The sequence below is a fragment of the Candoia aspera genome, chromosome 1, assembly GCF_035149785.1.
Source record: "Candoia aspera isolate rCanAsp1 chromosome 1, rCanAsp1.hap2, whole genome shotgun sequence".
NCBI lineage: Eukaryota > Metazoa > Chordata > Lepidosauria > Squamata > Boidae > Candoia > Candoia aspera.
Window position 1 is genome coordinate 194,428,766 of NC_086153.1, and position 20,977 is coordinate 194,449,742.

Here is a 20,977-nt window from a genome sequence, read left to right on the forward strand (position 1 = left end):
TTTAGCTTATATGGAGCAAGCAGGGAACCATCTTGTGCTTTGCCTCAGGGGGAGACAAAACGTCTTACTCTGGCATTTTCAGTATTCATTCAAAGCAAGAGTTAAGCTTGTGGGATGGAGACCTAGAAAGTGGCCTTAATCTAAATCAGTCCCTTGGTTCAGTTAATTCACTATTTGGCAAAGTGGATTGCTTCATCCATTATGCTTATGTAGGAACATAGAGACAGCCTTGAAGAGTGCAACAGTCATTAGAGAAACATCAGCTTATCCCAGAAAGACAGGAGGGGGTGTAGAAGAAACTCAGGACTGCCCTGTCTTGACTCTCTTTGGTATAAGTGGGAGGGAGTGAGAATCTCTCTCAGGCTTTCAAGATTCTGTTGTTTTACTCTATAACAATAGAGTTCCAGTGGCCTTACGGTGTCTGTTTCCTACCTGGCCTACCTTGAAAGGCTGATAGTGCTAAACGATTGGTATTTAACCATAGTTTCTTGATTAATTAGTGCAACAAATAAGGTTGTAAACCAAGAGTTAGTAACCACAATGGCTGAGCTCATGCAACCTGCTAAACCAAAATTAAACAGATCACATTATGACTTAGCCACATGTGTGAACCTAGTCACTGATTGAACAGCAAATCACCAGAGTTTAGACAAGGGCCTTTCCCAGCCTTTCCTGGAATGCAAAGGATGGGCTGTGACACCACGTTACAAGGAATCTTCCTGTAAAGCATCACAGTTCTTACTCTGCAGCAATGTAACTTGCAAAATGATCCTTCATTTGAGACAACCTTATTCTTTTGAAATGTGTTCTTTCAATATACCTTTTGTTCTTTCTACAGATATGACAAAAATCTGGTGTTTGCTCAAAATTGGGGAATTAGAAAGGGAATTATAATGGGATTTTTCACGGGCTACATTTGGTGTATCATTTTCCTGTGCTATGCACTGACCTTCTGGTATGGCTCAAAACTTGTCCTTGAGGAAGAAGAATACTCTCCTGGCACCCTTTTGCAGGCAAGTGCTTTCTAAAGCCTTTCCTCCTTTGAGAATAAACAGTCATTTAGATATGGGGAGAGCCAGTGACCCCCAGCAGCCTTTCACCTTCTGCCCAGCTGCTTGCTTTGACTCTGGAGTGATTATTTTGTAAACTGAATTATTTTAAAAAAAGAAGATGGTTGACCTCTGTAGATAGCAGTGTAGTAGCCATTTGCTTGGGACACAGAAACTACAAAAAGAAAACCCATCCATGTGGGTTTTCCCATTCCTTTTGTCCTGCCACAGTGCCCGGTGTTTCTAAAGGGAGTTGGTGACTAGCCAAAATGAAGGGAAGTCTGCAGAGCATAAATAAGAAAGGGTGAGTGGAAGAACCTTTTGGCTGACCCCCAGGGCTGGGTTGGATCTAAGCCCTGAGCAAGCCAGGTCACTTTCACTCTTGGGGAGCGGGGTCTGGGAGCAGTGGGACCCTGCAGCAAAATCTTGCAGTGAAACATGCGACTGTTGGTGGCCCCTTTCCAGGAGCTTCCACTCTAATGTTGTGTAAATCATTAAAAGCACTGCTGCCTTTGGGGAGAGAAACAAAGCATTTTTCTTCCAGCTGTGAAAGCAGCTGTGCCTTTGACAAGGTTCATGCAGCTGCTTCAGAAGTGTTCCCAGCTGTCTCTGGTGCAGAACCAGTTCACTTCAAGCAAATGCTTTGCCCAGCCTTGCCCCATTCTACATCCTTTCCACCATATGTTCTTCCCATCCCCCAGCCCCCCTTGATCCCTCTTGCTGTCAAGTAGCATTGCCGGGTTGCTAAGCATGTGTGTTGCAAACAGATCTATCTTCTGGGGTTGGGGAGCTGTTCCTTTCTTTTTCTGAAGATGTGTTGCATTTCTGTAGGCCCTGAACTTCAAGCTGGTTGATGCTGCCCCGTTGTATATGGGTAGTACCATAAGGCTGAGCACAGGGCCGCAACTAGGGTCTGTGTCACCCGGGGCAAACATGGATTCCGCGCCCATTTTGGTGCCCCCCCCAGCACTCATTTTGGCACCCCTCCAGCGCGGCGCCCAGGGCACATGCCCCGGTTGCCCCCCCCTAGTTGCGGCCCTGGCTGAGCATTCAGCTAGTTCACTTATTATTAGCACATGCCTAGTGTTTTCTAGTCCTCTAATTCTTGCTTTGAATCAAGGGGCCACAGTCCCTGACATGAAAGCTGAAATAGCTTCCCTAGGTTGGGAGGTGAAAGAATCACTCTATGCTTTTAGTTGTATTCCTGCCTTCTGATAGAGAGAAAGAACATCTTTGATGTTATTTCTCAAACGAACAAAGCATTTTATCCGTCTTCCAGAATTATTCCTTTTGGACTTCTATAGCTTCTAACTGTAATTTAGTACTGGCACCAAGAAACTTACTTCTTTTTTCCCTTTATTCTTCTCAGGTTTTTTTTGGCGTCCTGCTGGGAGCTTTAAATCTTGGTCAGGCATCTCCTTGCTTGGAAGCCTTTGCAACAGGTCGAGGGGCTGCCGCAAATATATTTGAGACAATAGATGGAGTGAGTAATTGAGTCCTCTGGTGCTGCCCACTTGCATTTGGGGGTGGGGAAAATAGACAAAGAGAGCTTCAAGTAATGTAAACTAAGCTTCTGCCAAGAGTGCAAATGAGAAATATTATAGTGATTAAAAGAAATTGATTGCAAGTTAAAGCGAGCTAGCATCCTGCCTGGGTATTTACAAAGAGTGCATTCATCCAAGTGACATTCCTAAATGATTTTCTTATGAATATTCAGCTTCTCACTGAGCCCTGCTTTGTCTGTCTGAGGGGGCTATACTTTATAAGGTACCTGATCATCAAGGAAGGCAGTGAGACAATTTGCAAATTAAGTGGTTTCAGGAACTAAGTTATTCTGGCCCCTCAGGCCTGTGATTATAAGAAAGCAAAGAAGGCCAGAAGCTCCAAGAATGATATTAATATGTAGAGCACTCCAATGCTTCAGGAAATTGCAAGGAAAAAAGTCCCATTAAATCTTTCCCACAATAACTCTGTTGATACCAATGAGTTATGGCTATACAAGCCAATGATACTCTATTAGTTTTATTCCTTGCTTTGCCAAAAATAAATTTTCAAGTGGAATGAATATAAACAGACAGTTCTATGCATATTGAAGACAGCCACTCTGGAGTGGTGGTGAAGGCACCAGGCTAGAAACCAGGAGACCGTGAGTTCTAGTCCTGCCTGGGCACAAAGCCAGCTGGGTGACCTTGGGCCAGTCACACACACTCAGCCCTAGGAAGGAGGCAGTGGCAAACCACTTCCGAAAATTTTTGCCAAGAAAACTGCAGGGACTAGTCTAGGCAGTCACCAGGAGTCAAAAACTGACCTGAAGGCACAAAAACAAAACAAAAACACATACTTGGCTATTAAGGGTGGAGTGAGTACTGTGTATGCCACCTTATGTTCCTGAACAAAAGCTGGGATGTAAACTGGCAAGCCAATCACTGTGTGATCTGAGCCCTTCACTGATGGCTACTCTGGGTGCCATAAAAGGATGGTATAAATGCGGCATAGGCAGACGTGCTGGCATCAGGCTTTAGGATGAGGATGTACACTGGATAATTACATTGAGGGTTTCAAGAGTTTGGAGAGTTCTCTAACTGGGAACTAGGTGGTCTACCAAAAGGTCCATAGAAATATTAAGTACTGTGTTGAGAATGGAAATCAGTAAGAATTGGAACCATCACATGTGCATTCTGAAAGTCAGTTCAAGGTATAAGAGCCAATGAGGGAGGAAGGATAAATCCTTCAGATGGAGATGTGGAACTAGCTGTACCGAACTGAAAGAAAGCTTCTTCAGAAAAAGCAAAATGAATGACCTGATTAATTCTACCCCAGAAACCTACTATTGACTGTATGTCAGAAGATGGCTACAAACTGGATAAAGTCCGGGGTGAAATTGAATTCCATAATGTAACCTTCTATTACCCATCCAGGCCCGAGGTTAAGGTAAGGACTCAGAGGTTCTAGTTTGCAGCATTGCCATAACTTCCGGATTTATTCTGGGCACCTAGGCTAGGACTTTTCGAATACAATGACTTTTTCTTTTCTTAAAAAAATCCAGATTTTAGAAAAACTCAGCATGACTATCAAGCCAGGTGAAACCACAGCCTTTGTTGGCCCAAGTGGAGCAGGGAAAAGTACTGCAATTCAGCTGATCCAGCGCTTCTATGACCCTATGGAAGGCATGGTGAGACCTTGACATCTTTGCTTTCATTGGAAAAATCCTGATACCTGATCCATTGTTGCTGGGTAATTATGTTTGCAATTTGCTACGAAGCCCTGTTCTTCGCCTCCTGTAAACAACTGGTCTTTGGACACAGAGAGCAAAATAATATTTTTTATTTCTTTATTGATTTACAGAACTCAAATGGCCAACTGTCTCATGTAATGATCCTGGGTGGGTCCCAAGAATCAATAAAAACAGAGATAAAAATAAAACCACCTTTCCCACCCGGTACCAGACCAAACAGACTCCCAGTTCAGCCCCCATCCTAGCCCAATGCTTGGGGGAAGAGCCAGGTCTTCATGGCCTTTCGGAAGGCTAAAAGGGTAGAGAACTCTTGAATCTCATGTGGGAGGCTGTTCCAAAGGACAGGGGCAGCTACTGAGAAGGTGCACCTCCGAGGTCCCGTCAGATGACAACATTTAAGGGAGGGGACCTGGAGCAAACCCACCCTATCAAAGCTATTAGGATGGGCAAAGGCCCTCAGGGACTGCACACATGTGGAAGAGGAATGAGGTGACATTCATATTTGTATGAGAGACGTAACTGGGCTTCAGAACTAGAGATGGACAACTTTGTTGAGCCCAGTGGTTCCCACCCATCTGCACAACGGTGTCTACCTGGAAAGGTGTCATGCCATCAGCATTTAAAACAAAAGGGAGCGTTTTTCATTATGTAATGCAATGTGCGATTCGTGCATTCTATAAATGGGATGTTTGTACAACTGGAAGATGCATCTTGACAAGCAGTTCTCGCGGGACTCAGATATTTAGATTTCATACTTTGTGGTTGGGTTCATGAACCTCATTAGGTCAGAATTTACTTAACTGTGATTTCACTGAGGAAGTTATAGCTAGCTGGATATACATATAGCATTAAGACAAAGTGAAGAAAAATCCATTATGATGTGCTCCAGGATGTGGCGCAGCCTATCTGTATAAAAATATTTTTAAATTCTTTTCATGGTGAAACCCTGTCTTTTAATATCAAATACTGTACACCTTGGTAAATGAAATTATTAGGTCATATCTCACAGGCTGCATCTGAATTAACATATCCAGTAGAAAAGAACATTCATCTCTGGAAAATCCAGAACTGGTTTGTACAGCCACCCTAAATACCAGGACCTAGAACTGTATCATTGCTTTCAGTTCACCTGACTCTCACAGGTTTCACTAAGGCACTAAGTAGATGGTTTGTTGTATTAAGGACAACTGTGGGGGGTTCTTCCAGGAGACATCTGCAGAGGCATATAAATACAGTGTTCAGAATTCAAAGAATTGTGAAGCTAATGTCATGTGTCCAGAGAGACTTTATAATACTCTTACTTCCCACTCCCTGCAAAGGAAGCTCAGAGCAAACTATGTCTGAAGCCAAGAGCTATTTCAGAGGTCATGTGTGGCTTGAGATTCAAAGCAAATTTTGAAAAACTCAAGCTAGGCTAAGCCTCAGTAGTTTCCAGGCACTGTATGTAGGAATTAGGCATGAAACTGGAAGCCGTGGAGTACAAAGCTGCTGTTTTAAGAAGTAGCTTCCTCTCAAGAGAAGAAGATGTCGATGTGAAGGTGCAGGTGACTGCAGTCTTTCCCTCCAAACTATTATTGTGCAGGTTACCCTAGATGGACATGACATTCGTTCCCTTAATATTCAGTGGCTGCGTTCTTTGATGGGTGTTGTGGAACAAGAACCAGTCCTGTTTGCCACCACTATAGCTGAGAACATCCGCTACGGTCGGGAAGACGCAACTATGGAAGACATCACCAGAGCAGCCAAAGAAGCCAACGCCTACAACTTTATCATGGATCTACCTCTGGTAAAAGGAGCTTTGTAATAAGACATTCAAGATGCTTCAGGACTGTCTCCAACCCCAGATCTGTGTAGCTTGAGCCCACTGAGTCAGGGATTGGCGACATGATGTCCTCTGGTGCCAAAGCATCCTTGTCACCCAATATTAATTTGTTTAAATTATCACTTCTAAGAAATAGCCAGCATCTCAAGAGCTTCTTAAATCTTAAGAACTCTTGCGTACAACCTCATGGAAGTTCAGGTGAGAATGTATAAGATTTTAGCATTCTCATATGTTATTGCTAGATTTTACAAAGGGTTTGGGGGCAGAGGCAGTATAATATCATGCCAGGCTGAAAGGATTGTTCAGCCCTGTACTAAGTTAAGACAAAAACTCACCACTCTGCAAGACCTTTATTGTTTTCCTAGTTGTTGCAGTTCTAGGCAATTAAAAAGGGGAAATTAATGGTGGTGTGATGGATTATCATACATGGCTAGTGGTTGGCAGTACTCACTGTAATGCCTAAGGACTATTTGTGTGCCTAGTGGAACTTTTCAGATCATTTCCTGCTCAGTAGCTTTCTGTAATAAGACATTCAACATGCTTCATTTCATCCCTTCTGAAGCCGTTTAGGCCTGGGGTAGAGGATAGTAGAAAAGACATGATTTCTGGTGAAGGAATTGAGGCAAAATTAGCCTCCTTCCCCTGACATTTTTCCTTACAAAGCTCTTAGAGGAGATTAAAACAAACAGAGCAGCTACAGAAAAAAACTCCTCTCAAAATCATAATCTGTATGTGGATATACACATAGGGTTATGCTTTATCATGCATGCATAACTACATATGAGTTAGAGCCATTATTGGTAGATTTTTTCTTGGAAAAGGAGGTAATAAAGATGAGAGAGAGAGACAGATGCTTGAATTTATGGCAAATATGAGTCCTACTGAAAGCTAAATTCAGTAGTCAATAGTGCCTTCAGATCTCATACATAATACATATCATGTCCAAATTCATTGTGATTGTTTTCAGGAATGCTGATCTAGAAGTTAGACTTGATCTAAAGCAGCACCTAATCTTAGGCCAGCCTTCTTTGATCTGGTGCTTTCCATGTATACTGGACTTCAGTTCCCATAATCCCTAGGCAGTGAGCATAATAGTGAGGGATTATGGAAGTTGAAGCCCAATATATCTACAGAGTGGCAGTTTGGGGAGGTCTTTTCCCCCTTGTATCCAAGTGCTGCACAATTGTGCCCCAGGAACATCCTTTTTTTCCCCTGCCTTGACCCCATGATATCGCTTTCATCCTGTCCCAGGCCTTGAGTGAGCCGAGTCACCTGTACTGGACCAGGGTTAAAGAAGCCCTTTTCTCCCTCCTCAGCCCCGTCCAAGCAGCCTCAAAGAGGGTGACATCAATTAGGCTTGCAGAGCAGGCCCCGGACTGGCAATAGCTTGAAACAGAGGCAGGAGAGGAATCGGTGAATTTCATGCCAGGATAGTTTTCTGCCAGTTCAAAGATGGGGGGAGTGGCACCAGCCCAGCAGGGTGGGGAGAGCCCTTCGGATTTCCATATTTCCATTCTGCAAGAGTTGGAACTGAATTGGCAGCCCCCTTTTGGCATGCTTCCCTTTCTATGTTTCTCTCCTTGGGCAAAGCTTGCTTGCAACATCCTTGCTTCATGAGCACATGGACCTTCCCTTGGGCTTCTTCTTCACCCCATACTTGGAACAGAAGGCCAAAGCCCCAGTTATTCCATGGCTGCTTCTCCATCTTATCCCACGCAATGTAATACTCACGATGGACCTAAGAGGACTGAGATGAAGCTTTTTGTAATTCGTTTGCTATTTCCACTCTTTCAGCAATTCGACACTCTTGTTGGAGAAGGTGGTGGCCAAATGAGTGGAGGCCAGAAGCAGCGAATTGCTATTGCTCGGGCTTTAGTTCGAAACCCTAAAATCCTGCTGCTGGACATGGCCACATCGGCACTGGACAATGAAAGCGAAGCTACCGTGCAGGAGACACTTTCCAAGGTTGACCGTGTTATAATACTATTTCAGTCCAGTAGGGTTAGGAATACTTTGTTTTTCAGTCTCTTGAGTATGGCCTCTTTCACCTATAAAGGTAATTTTTCTCACTAGTTTTAACAACAGGGTCTGGGATATAAAATTATGATTAACACGGCAAAGTGGGTTGGAGTCTCCGATAAGAAGTAGGAATTTCTTATTGTCTCTTCTGTCCCCCACTTAGCCTGATGTGGGCTGATTTCACACACTGCACTAAGCCACGTGGTTTGCATGGCTTCAGCTTTGCATGTTGTATTAATCCAGACATTGCGATTTGTAAGCCATAGCTTATGGCTTAGTAAAGTTTGTGAAGGTAACTACTGTGGTTTATTCGACTTAGATCATGGCTTAACATAATCTATGAACCTAAGCACTTTTTCTTAACTGTGGTGAAGGTAAACCTTGAGTGGGGAACAGAGGCAGCTACTGTATTTCATCTAAAGACTTTTGGAGGAACAGGAACGTAAAACGATTATGGTGATGATAGATTTTGGTTAGCTTTTGCATCTTCTCCAAAGCACACACGCTGTGGCTTGCTGCAGTCTCCCTTTGAAATGAATGGGACAGCTCTTGTGAACAGAAAGGCCCGTGTGCACACTGGAACTCCATAAAGTTTTGTTAAAAAAACAGTGACTTGGGTGCATTTCAAAAACTTGGAACCTCACAAGCATTCATTCTCCATCAGATGGGCTTGCAGTTTTCAGAGAATTAGGTTTCAGTAAGAATGTGATGCAGGACAGGATCAGGAGCTTGAGTGATGCTGGCAAAAAGTATATAGGGATATACAGATCAATGCACTGATGGTTCTTTTCACTCTCTGGTTTAATAAGGCAGCATTCTGGTCCATTCAGGTTTTGTAATCAATTTTTTCTTTAAAATCTCCATCTGTTTTCATCTACAGCTTTGCTTAAGATACAGAACTTTCTGCAGTTTCCTTTCACATACATAATTGTTGCAGATTTGCTGGGAAATTGTTCAGTGCTGCTCTCTATGGCAAGCTGTAGCAACCACCTTTGGCCTCTTGAGGACTCTGCAGGCATCACTTTCAAAGAGGGCTTGGAGAGAGACAGAATCAACAGGGAAAGGAAGGTGCTCTTGTGGGAAAGGAAGTGGTCCTTTCCCAAAGGAGCACCTTCCTTCCTTGGCTAAAATATGCTTCTCTGGTATCACTGTATCACTGCCATGCTTTCTGCAGATCACAGAGCCTTTAAATTATGTGGAAAAACTATGCCCTAGCAACCAAAAAGGGTGCCCACCTTAGCACTGAGTATTGCAGGGTTCTTCAGTGTGGTACCTATGGGGATGAATATCCTTGTTCATACCTCCCTTGGACTCCTTGGGGATTTGAGAACTAGCCACATGGTAGCTGTTTTATGCTTGGGCAAGGCCCCCAAGGCTACTATAGGTTCACAGTATGCTCTCAACTACATGGTATGCTTTAAATATCTGTCTCTCTGTTGATCTGTCTCTCTCTGTATCATTTATTATCTGCTCCAGTCTCAAGACTCTTGGTGGTTTATGATAATGAGAATGTAAATAAAGCATCCACAGTAAAAACTAAAATTATGTAGTTACCAATGTATAGGTGCTACCATAGAAAAACAGCACCCGTGAGCCTCAATATTATGTACTTCACAGAAGTGAGGGACTGGCAGCAATTTCTCCCAGGACCAACAAGTAAAGGTGGGTTAATTCCAGTTGGAGCAAGTGGTCCTGGAGATACTTGAGGCCAAGCCATACAGGACCTTACAGGTAATCACCAGCACCTTGAATTGTACTCAGAAACCAACTGGAAGCTAGTGCAGGGCTCAGAGCATGGGTGGAACATGTTCATGGTGGCAAGTGTCACCTGGCGCACTAGTCATTGCATTCTGGACAAATTGAAGCTTCTGGATGGTCTTCAAAGATAACCCAATGTACAGTGCATTGTAGTAGTCCAGCTGCATGATTATCAGGGCATGTGTTCCTATTGCTCCAGGCAGGACCACACCTGGTATATTATGAAGCCCCCTCCCACCACCACCACCACCACCACCTCCATCTCCCATGAAACAGGGGCTGTGAGTCCAGGAAGACTCCCATGTCATGGACTTGCTGTTTCAGGGGAAATGCCCCCACGCCACCCGCAGAGAACACTGGAACTGTCATAGCCCTGAATGAGCAAACAGCATCTCTGTCTTACTCGGACTTTGGTTCAGAGAATATCACAGTTCAAGCATTCAGGTCACACAGGTTTATTAAAGGTATTTTGCTTGATTACCAGTTACAGTTGTATGACACATCAGTCCCCATGTCAATTTAAGGAATCTTTTGGCATTTGTACAGTATGTAGATAGAAATCAGTCAGTTAAGGTTCATTCCATATTCTGGGATGACAGAAGTGCAGACTGAACACACCTAGCTTTCATTAGTGGTTGTGCCTCCAAAAACCCCTTTCTGTCCCTGCTGTAGGCTCGTCTTGGGCGCACTGCAATCTCCATAGCTCATCGCTTGTCCACAGTGAAAACTGCTGACATCATCATTGGGTTTGAGCATGGAAGAGCTGTGGAAAGAGGAAAACACGAAGAGCTGATAGAACGGAAAGGAGTGTACTTCACGCTGGTAACGTTGCAAAGCCAAGGTGACAAGGCACTCATGGAACCATCAATGCAAAGCAAGTACCTTATTCTGTATCTTTAATGTTCCATTATGTTCAAATAATCACCTTCCTGTTAATGGAGCTTGAATTTTATTTTCTTTTGGTTCCAAAGAGAATTACACTATGCATATTTCATAAGAAAGGAAGCTCTCTGATTCAGGATCAAACCATTTCTTCTTGTATTGTATTAAGCATAGCTCAGATATAATTTACTCTGATATTAGCTCTTTTAATTGAAGATGCCTAGGGCTGAACCTTGAACTTTGTGCACATAACACATGGCCCTACCACTAGGCAACGGGACCTAGAAAGAAGAGACATTGATGCCGTGCTTTTTGGAAACATGCAGATACCTTCAGCCAGAGTTTTCTGCATACATCGAGTAACCAAACCCATTGTGATACAGTAGTTCTTCTAAAGCATATTTTTTTTGTCTTCACCTAATGTTATGAAATATTTTGCATGGACACTAAACAGGAAGTGCTTCCGTTCCTAATAACGCCCCATCTCCATTTTACAGCTTGTTGGTCTGCAGCGAGGGAGGCTTCTGCTGAGCTAGACCCTGATAGGGCAGGATCTGGTGGGTGGTGCAGAGGATTCCATTCACAAGGAAGGCTCTCTGCTGCTGACAGCCACCCCTCCACTGACATCACTAGCATCACCTTAGCACCGTCTGTTCAGTGTTCCTCGTGTACTGAAATCTGCTAGCAAATATGCTAACTGGAAAGGGGCTTTATTTTAACAGTAACAAAGCAAAACAAACCTCGTGCTGGGCTGTGCCATTGTAGAATTCAGGAAGAAAATATTCCTTCATATAAAACATTGCTTATTCCAGAATAAATTGCCCTGGATTAGCTTTCTTCTTGACTTTCTAGCGGTGGGTTTGTAATGATAGTTCGATAAGGGGGAAGGGTCAAATGCACACTTGCGTCTACTTGCAACATGAAATGATACAGCCAACAAAAGCAGCCCCCTGCGCCTTTGCTCCTGGTGAGGACCTAGACGAGGGGCTCTTGGGTTTCACCCAGTTGTGAATGCAAGGGGCAATTGGTCCAGGTGCTGCTGTGAGTTATGAAAGTTTCCATATGGAAAAGGGATGACCGCTTGTTTGCCAAATGAGCAGACCTGAGAAGGTGTTTTATCAAATGCTTAAACGATCAAAGAGAAGAAGCACAAGGCTTGAGATGCAAGTGTTAAGCACCATACAGAGATGTCAGTCTTATAACAGATTTATTTATTTATCTATCAAATTTGTCACCGCCATCTCCTCTGAGCCGAGGAACTCTGGGTGGTTTACAGTATAAAACAATAAATATATAATAAAATTTCAATATAAAACACATTATAAAACAATTTCAGAGCTACCAAATATAATAAAATCCAGATGGCTATGGTCTCATTCAGTCATTGTATAGGAGGGGCACTCCAAGGTACTAGCCAGCCCCAAGTATGACTATTCTCCTCCCTGCCCCTAGCCCGGTGGCAGAGCCAGGTCTTCAACTTCCTCTGGAAGGCTAGGAGTGATAGGGCTAATCTCACCTCCGGGGACAAGATGTTCCAAAGGGCGGGTGCTACTGCAGAGAAGGCCCGCCTCCTGGACCCCGCCAGATGGAATTCTCTTATTGACGGGGTCCGTAGCGTGCCCTCTCTGCATGAGCAGGTGGGACGGGCTGATTTGCCTGATGTTAATACTACTTGACTAGATGGTCTTTCTCTTGGATTCTCTAACCTTTGATTGGATTGTCATGAATCTTCTATGACTATATTTACAGTACCTGACCGGAGTCTTGAAAAAATGCGGTCTTTCAGCAGGGGCAGTTATCAGGCAAGCTTACGGTAAGCCTGAGTGATCCAAAGTAATCCTAGAATCTAAATAAGAGCATGTAACAAAAAGTTTGGAAACATCTACCTGTGTGAAAGCAGTGTGTTTTCTTTTCCAGTGAAGGTTTGAAACTGAAGTTTACCAATATACCTATGGAATTAATTGGGAAAGTTTTGCAACATACTTTCCATAATAGTTGCTAGAAAAGAAAGTAGATCCACACCCATGGCTACAAATAATACAGTGTTGAAATTCTTCTTGTTCTTTACAAGTACAGAATCAGAACTTTCTGGTTCTGAACAAAGATTAAGAATGGATTCCCCCTACCCCCCGGCCTCATTTTATACCACTGTTGAAGGGGAGCCCAGATGTGGAGCTCAGTTTTACTGATCTTATATTATCCTAAGAAAATGTCTGGTTCCTCGCAACCCCCATTTCTTCTGAATTCTTCTTTGAACATGTTTTACAGTCTTGTGTGCATATGTGCACATGCACCAAGGAATGGGAAGGACACTAGATCTAGGACATACAAAGGGTGTGGCATGATGGCATATTACCTGTATTGCATTGCCTCTGAAAACAAACAAAAGTATTGTGGATCAGAAATCCTTTTAGACCTTCAAGAACCCAAACGACTCAAATCTATGACTGACAATTTTGGCCAGTTAAATTTTAAAGATTTTTTTGAAGTTAATTTATTAGGGGGCCTGCAAGTTTTATTTTGGGGTGATGGAGCCCTGGCCCAAGAAGTGGTAAAAAATGTGATGTCTTCTCCCCCTGGAAATATTTGGTAAGCTGATCTTCCCAATGTCTCTGCCCACATATGCAATTGGGATTTTAGAGGGTTTGGAAAAAATCCTCTCTTAAGCTGCAGGTGTGAGAGAGGTTGTGCAGAAAAGGGCAAAGAACTAGAAGGTTTGTTTAAATTCATTTATGCCAGCTGTTGTGAATTGAGGCCATAAATATTAGGGCTGTGTGTGCTACATAATGAATCCAGAAGGAGAGCTTTGGATCTCATGTAAAAGCAGCACCTCCCTGTTTTTTTAGGAAAGGAGCCTCACCTTATCCAGGCTTCTGGGCAGACCTGGGAACAAAAGGTGCTGTTGCTGTAGCAGATGGATTTCTTAAAGTGTTGGCCTCCTTTTTTCTGGCCTGGGAGAGTTTTTGTCACTCAGTCGGGTGCAAATAAGACACCTGACGCTTCTCTCTGGGTCTCTGGACTGACTTAGATATTAAACTGAGCCATGGATACAAGCAAGACCCACCACAAAACGTTGCAGGGTCAAATGCTCCTGTTTCTCGATTATGAAACTCCATGTCCATCTTACCTGTCTCACCAGTTCAGCTTTCTTTTTTGCTTTGCTTCAGCAGTCAGCCTACTTTGGAGCTGTTGTTGTTATTTTTAATTTACTCCCTCATCTTATTTTTGTTTTTAAAGAGTTTAAAGAAGTTTTTTTTTTAATTAGAAACTTCAGGATCTACAAAGCCTGTTGATATCTTCTTGTGCATAGGTGGCACTTAAACGTAAGACTTCATGCTAATATTTCGCTAATAAAGACTCTGAAAGATCAGATGCAATAAGAGTAACAGTGGCATCAAAATGAAGCTCGTGGTGCCGTTTTGTATTATATAATAAACACATCGTGCCATAAACTCTTGAAACTGATAGGAGTGTGATTGGACTTTTCTCTTCCCTGTTTCTTAGAGCCTCTCTTCGACAGCGTTCCAGATCTCAGTTGTCAAATATAGTCCCTGACCATCCAGGGTCAATTGTAGGATCCTATACCGAGCCCAACTATAGCATATCTCAGTATGATGAAGATAGGCCGTTTATAAAGGTCAGTCACAGTCACTGCAAGACCAAGACAAACCTGTTTCGTATTCCTTTTCCTCCCCCTACCTCGTGACACCAGATCTGGCCACAGTGATACTTGCATTGAGATTGCATGATTGCAAGCCACTCTCCTGGAGGCCTCCATTACGAATCTTTGGACATTGCTATTGGCCAAATGTAGCAACAATAAGGTTGGTGAGGGTTACAGGCAGGGATGTTACATTGGTCCTGTAAGTGCTGCAATGACTACTAATTGACTCCAAACAAAGGACAGTGATGACCTTAAAGGCCTAAATGGTGTAGGTCCAGGTCAACTTAGGAAACCCTAAAATCTTATGGAGAGGCCCTTTCCCGTACCCCAGGTGAGTCAGAGGCTGGATGGAGGAGGTCAAAGAAAAGGCTTTCTTAGTGGCTGCACTTAAACGGGGGAACCCCTCCTGCAGAAAGCCATGTTGGCAACCTCATGTTGGTCTTTCCCCCACCCCCCCACCCCCAGTTAAGATCATTCCTTCTACAGGAATGCAAACTTTACCTGCTGTGATATATTATCTATTGAATCTGCTTGCACCTACTATGTATCCTTTTCTGTTGTTGTTTGTCTTTTAAATGGTTTTAATTTGCATTGGTGTAACTGTTTTTAGATGCTCTGACTGGTGCCTGTCTAGTACAAAAGTGAGAAACAAATGTTTATCTGAACACAAACAAATAGCTTGTCTCCTACAAAGCAAAAAGCTGATGGTGAACTCTTCTTTTATAAGCTGCAATCATGAAAGAAAATCCTGGTCATCTAAATCAAACTTTTAGTGGGAGGTAGCACATTATGGGTCAGTTAATTTAATTAGATCAGTTGATGAAAGTGGATGTGTGACACTAAGAATGTGAGAATTGGATCAGACCAAGGCCCATCTTCTCCACTTTCCTCATAGTGGCCAACCAGATGCCTCTGGGGAAGAGACCTATTCTTCCCCCTGTTGTTCTCCTGCAACTGGTTAACCTGAAGGTAACACTGGATCTTCAGGATTAACAGTTTTTGATAGAGCTGTCCTTCATGAATTTATCTAATTCCCTTTTAAACCATCCAAATGAGTGGCCGCCACCGCATCTGGTGGTAATGGATGCCACGTGTGAATTACAGTATGTATTGGATGAAGAAGTACTTTCTTTTGCATGTTCCACGTCTCTTTCCAGTCAGCTTCATTGGTTTTCCCTAGTTTTAACGCTGTGAAAAGAACACTTCTCCCTATCTACTTGTTCCATATTGTGCATACGTTTATATGCTTTAAACATGTCCACCCACCAGTCACCCTTTTTTTCCAGGCTGCTGGGTTCCAGAGGCTCTAGCCTTTTCCTGCAAGGAAGGCATTTAATTTGCTGATCATTCTGGTTGCCCTCTTCTGCACATTCTACAGGTCTATTATTTATCAAATATGGTGACCAGAACTGTATACAGTATTCCAGTTGCAGGTGTACTCTAGATCTGTATAACAACATTAAAGTGTTGTTGCTTTATTCTCAGTCCCTTTCCTAATGATCCCTAGCGTGAAATTTGCCTTCTTCATAACTGTTGCATACTGAGTCAACGTCTTGACTGAACTATCCACTATGCCCCCCAAATCTTTTTGATGGTTGCGGACTGCTCAGATCCCATCACTGTCTATATTAAGTTATGGGTTTTTGTTCCAGTGCACATTACTTTAAAATTAATTGCATTTACCATTGGGTTGATTATTCACCCAGTTTAAAGAGATCCTTCTGGGAGCTCTCCACAATCACTTTGGTTCTTCAGCACCCTGAATGGCTTGGTGTCATCTGCAGACTTGGCCAGCTCCTTGCCCATTCATAAGTCAATAAATCATTTATGAATATATTTAAAAAACACTGTTCCCCACATAGACCTATGTGGTACTCTACTTCCTATTAGCCTCCACTGAGAAAAGTGCCCATTGACTCCTACTCTTTGCTTTCTTCCTTTTTTTTTAATGTGATGAGAGGACCTGTTAGCAACGCATGAAAGGACAGATCCTCTCATCACATAGCCATGAAGTTTACCCAACAGCCTAGAGCAGGATGACAACAGAAGGCAGAGAAAGCAGAGGCAGGCTCAGAAGTGGTGAGAAAACAGTCGCTTTGGAGAAGTTTGACCTCTGCAGTATAGGATAAAATTGTGGCATGAGCCAGACTTCAGTGTGGAAGAGGCCACGCTCTGAACACTCAAGATCCCAGGTTCAGTCCCTGATGGGAAGTCTAGAAAAGACCTCTGGCTGAATTCCTGGAGAGGTTTTGCCGGTCGGGAGAGGCAAAGCTGGGCTAAATGGATCTGTTGCTGGACTCGGGGAGAGGCCTCTCTACCAATCCTACAGCTGGCAGAAAACAATACCAGTATAAAATGCTATCCCTGCTGGCAATCCCGATCCTGCCATAGGTACAATGCTGTTAAGGGTGCTACGGATAGAGATGTCTGCTGGAAGGGAGGCTTTCATAAAAATGATGAAAGTTAGCATTACGCTGCCTACCACAAGTCCCAACGCTTTTGTATGTGCATGTGATATCATACCATATGTACAAAAGAGGCAAAGAGTTTGCATCATAATGCTGCAATGCTGCTTTTGTTATTTGCCGCCGCCTGTTTGCTTCCCCCCGGCAGAAAAATGGCGGGGGAAGGTGGCAGAGAGCCATTTGCTGCTGTTCCTCTGGTAGCAAAATTCTTGAATGCTAATATTTCTCTTTTTCCTGTTTAAAAGGAACTGATTAATGAAAATGGTGAAGAAGTAAAACCGGCTAATGTCGCCCGGATTTTGAAGTACAATGCTCCCGAATGGCCTTATATGGTGCTTGGATCCCTTGGGGCAGCGGTCAATGGGGCTGTGAGCCCACTCTACGCCTTGCTCTTCAGTCAGATTCTTGGAGTAGGTCATGACCACCTTTATTTGCCTTGTAATAAATGTTAGCAGGTGTGATATGTTGCGCGTGATTTCCTTTTTGTTGTTTTGGGTTGCTCATTCTTCTTTTTTTTTTGTTTTTGAGGATTTGTGAAAACCCCCACAAGCCATGACTTGATGAATCCACACATCATTCTAAGCTATAATGTGGCTTGCCGGGTTTGCCCTGTAGTTTGTAAACCACAGCCTGCAGTTCAGGATGAAGTCAGAATCTTGCCAAACATGTGACTTATTCTTATCGCCCCTGAAATTTAATATTGATTCTCCGTAGGCAGCAGGATTGATTGAAAGTTGATAATGCAAAAGTATCTTATACTTCCACTATAATTTCTTTTGAAAGCCGTGTAAGAGCATTTTCTTTCAGGAACCACATTTTTCATCTCGTTTTCTGTTACAAATATAATTGACAGTCAGCTGGAAACAGTAGGGGAAAAACAGTGGGGTCTTGGGCCCTGATCTAACACTTGCTACAGGTCCAAAGTTGCTTCTGCTCACAAGGACTGTCCCTGTAATGATTGCCTTATCCCAACGAAGTCAGTCTCACCAGAGTTTAGTGAATAAAACTGATTTATTGAAAGGATAGTATGCAAATACGAAGAAAGCTGAGAATAAGCAAAAGCGCACCAAATACAAACTAAAAACCCTCGCCTCCAAGCCGATCCCGCCCCCCACCCCAACATCGCAACCACCCCCTCCCAGCATTGGCAAGTGTCACACATCTGCCTGGGAAAGTAACCTTGAATACATGTCATAACCCAAACACACATTCCTTCAGGGTAACACAAAGATAACAGCCTGGCAGGGCTGGAATTCCCCACCCCGCAGGTGATAGACACGGATCAGAAACATGACATGCGAAACGTTACGATGTATGCAAACCATTGGAACGATGAACACGACAGTCCCCTTGTGTTTGAAAGGGCACAAAAAGGCTGCAAAGAAGGCAGCTTTTTTGTTTTTATTGACAACTAGGACAGCTTTCCCCAACCTGGCCCACCTCCAGAGGGACAAATTTCACACTTAGAATTCCCCAGACAGCATAACAGCATAACAGAGTTCTGCAAACTCAGGGATTTGAAGTTCCCACATCTGGAGAGGACCTCGGTTGAGGAAGCCTGACCTTGGGCACATCTGGGCACAAAGCATTTGTGTAGGAAGGAGTGCTTTGCTTCTCCTTTAACCTTACCCAGTCAACGAACAGATAGATTGAATTTTTTCATTCTTTGGCATGGGACATATTTAGCGAAGTGAGGATGCCAGTGAGTGTGCCATTAGTGGCACTAATGTGGTGCATCAGGCACGTTTAAGAAAGGCAGAAATATTCCTCCTTAGCGTTTGAATATGCAAATACAAATGTATTAGACATGCATATTTATTTATTTTATTTTCCCAGTGAGTAAATGTCTGCAGTTAACTTGATGAGGATTCAGGGACAATTTCAGTTACATGGCTGCTAAAGAAAAGAAAGGGGAAAAAATAGGGAAATTGACCTACTCACCCTGCTGGGTTTTTCTCTGAAAAATCATTAAGGGGTGTTAAATTTTTAAAAATGGACTTTTAAAAGACCTATTACTTCCTAATTGCTCTCTTTTTACTGCCACTGCTTTCTCTCACTCTTCAAAGCTGCATGGCTTCATCTGCTCCATCATTATTTTCATTGCACTTACTAATAATACCTAGATTGCTGTCTTCTCAATGGCTGCACATTTTTTCTGATCTATTCCATACCGGGTGGGGAGGGGGCAGCATTAGGTTTCTCAGAACTATAGCACTGGTTCAACAAACTTTCACTTTTGAAATCTAGGTATTAAAAATATCTAGGATGGGATAATACACTTTAAAAAGGTGCCAACAAACTGGGAAGGGGTCAGAGAGGAGCAACCAAGATAGTTAGTAGTGTAGAAAATGTTAATACTCCAATTCTGCTGTCTGTTATTGATTCTTTATACTCGATGATGTAGCCAGCACTGATTATGAACCATTTGAAATGCCATGCTAAAATGAACACGGATTAGAGTACACCAGCACCTGTTTTCCTACATCCCTGTACCCTAATTTTTTTTTTAATCCATTTGATTGTGTCTGATTCTTGATGAGTGCCTGAACAAGTCCCTGCAGCTCGATTGGCAAGGTTTTTCAGAAGTGGTTTGCCCTTGCCTCCTTCCTAGGGCTGAGAGAAGGTGACTGGCCCAGGGTTGCCCAGCTGGCTTTGTGCCTAAGAATAGAATTCAGGGTCTCCTGGTTTCTAGCCCTGGTGCCTTAACCACCACACCAAACTGGCTCTCATGGCCTAAATACTGAACAAAACTCACTGTGTGCTTTCAATTACCTTGCGTAAAAACTTGTGTTTAATCTTATAGCACTTTCTTTTCTTTCCCCAAGACCTTTTCTGTGCCTGATGAAGAAGAGCAAAGGTCTCAGATCAATGGAATCTGCTTGCTCTTTGTCATGGTTGGAATTGTATCATTCTTCACCCAGTTCTTGCAGGTAATGATAACTGAACAGGCCTGTCAGCCTGAGGGTGCCTTTTCTTTGCTATTCTCTCCCTAACCCCGTTTGTTGTCTTCTTTTTTGTACATGTGGATAGATGCTTAGGTTTATGCTTCTTAAAAATCCCTTGCAGGGGTATACTTTTGCAAAAGCTGGAGAATTGCTTACACGTCGGCTAAGGAAAATTGGCTTGCAGGCTATGTTAGGCCAAGAAATTGGTTGGTTTGATGACCATAGAAACAGCCCAGGGGCCTTGACTACAAGACTAGCAACTGATGCCTCTCAAGTTCAAGGGGTAAGAGATTTTGTTTAAAAGTTATTTCAGAAATATTCCAGTATGTTTGTGCAGTGCAAACCTAAGTCAGAATGAAGCAAAATAATAATTGCTACTGGCAAATTTGTATACCAGTAATCTTATAGAGGAAGAGCCTTAGCCCCCGCCCAGCACCATGGGTATAACCCTGGTGTGGCTGCAAAGTTCCCAATGATTTATAATTATTAATGTGATAAAACAAGAAAATTACAAGACATTATTAATACGTGGTATGCAGATATCTTAAGCATCTAAGGCCCACTTCTCATTGCAGTTGTAAATCTGTATCTTCATTATAGCCTTTTTGTCAGCAAGTGGAAGGCTTGCATGATTTATTTTGACTTATTTTATTAAACCCTCTCTCTCCTGCCCTTCAGTTGCAAAAGCCACCACTCAAAGCAACTTTATGACATTTATAATTATGATTTCATCAAAACAACAATGTAAAACAATGAGAGGCGACAAGGCTAGCCATTAAAACCCAATCGTAAAATCATTCTTTGCACATCCAGGGGCACAAAGCAGTCTTTAAGAACTGGTGATAAAATGAGTGGGAAAGGGGATCAGCCGCACTTTATGGGGCAACGCGTTCTATAGTATAAGGCCTTTGTCTTTGCCCATTCATTCATGCCCATCTCCCTTGATGGTCTGACTATTGGAATGTTTCCTCCCTGAGAGCTTGTATCCTATACAGAAAAAACACGATCGCCTTAGTCATCTGTAGCACACCCATAGGGAAGACCACTCCGTCCTTTGAAGCTCCACCTCTGGTCTGAAGTTGGGAGCAAGGCATTCCGTTTGCATCAGTAATGGTGACTTTGGACCAAACCTTTTCTA

The 20,977-nt window shown here is 43.0% G+C and overlaps 1 protein-coding gene across 2 annotated transcripts in view; it reads left to right on the forward strand.

Moving 5' to 3' along the window:
* ABCB11 (ATP binding cassette subfamily B member 11) overlaps nucleotides 1–20,977 on the forward strand; it is a 72,090-nt gene that overhangs the window by 29,941 nt on the left and 21,172 nt on the right. For both annotated transcript variants that reach the window (XM_063318223.1, XM_063318224.1), the window contains 12 exons: nucleotides 839–1,013; nucleotides 2,419–2,532; nucleotides 3,870–3,980; nucleotides 4,096–4,221; nucleotides 5,867–6,070; nucleotides 7,901–8,071; nucleotides 10,556–10,757; nucleotides 12,515–12,578; nucleotides 14,270–14,402; nucleotides 17,140–17,304; nucleotides 19,720–19,824; nucleotides 19,961–20,122. In XM_063318223.1, coding sequence (XP_063174293.1) covers nucleotides 839–1,013; nucleotides 2,419–2,532; nucleotides 3,870–3,980; nucleotides 4,096–4,221; nucleotides 5,867–6,070; nucleotides 7,901–8,071; nucleotides 10,556–10,757; nucleotides 12,515–12,578; nucleotides 14,270–14,402; nucleotides 17,140–17,304; nucleotides 19,720–19,824; nucleotides 19,961–20,122 — 1,732 coding nt within the window. The remainder of the gene's footprint in view (nucleotides 1–838; nucleotides 1,014–2,418; nucleotides 2,533–3,869; nucleotides 3,981–4,095; nucleotides 4,222–5,866; nucleotides 6,071–7,900; nucleotides 8,072–10,555; nucleotides 10,758–12,514; nucleotides 12,579–14,269; nucleotides 14,403–17,139; nucleotides 17,305–19,719; nucleotides 19,825–19,960; nucleotides 20,123–20,977) is intronic.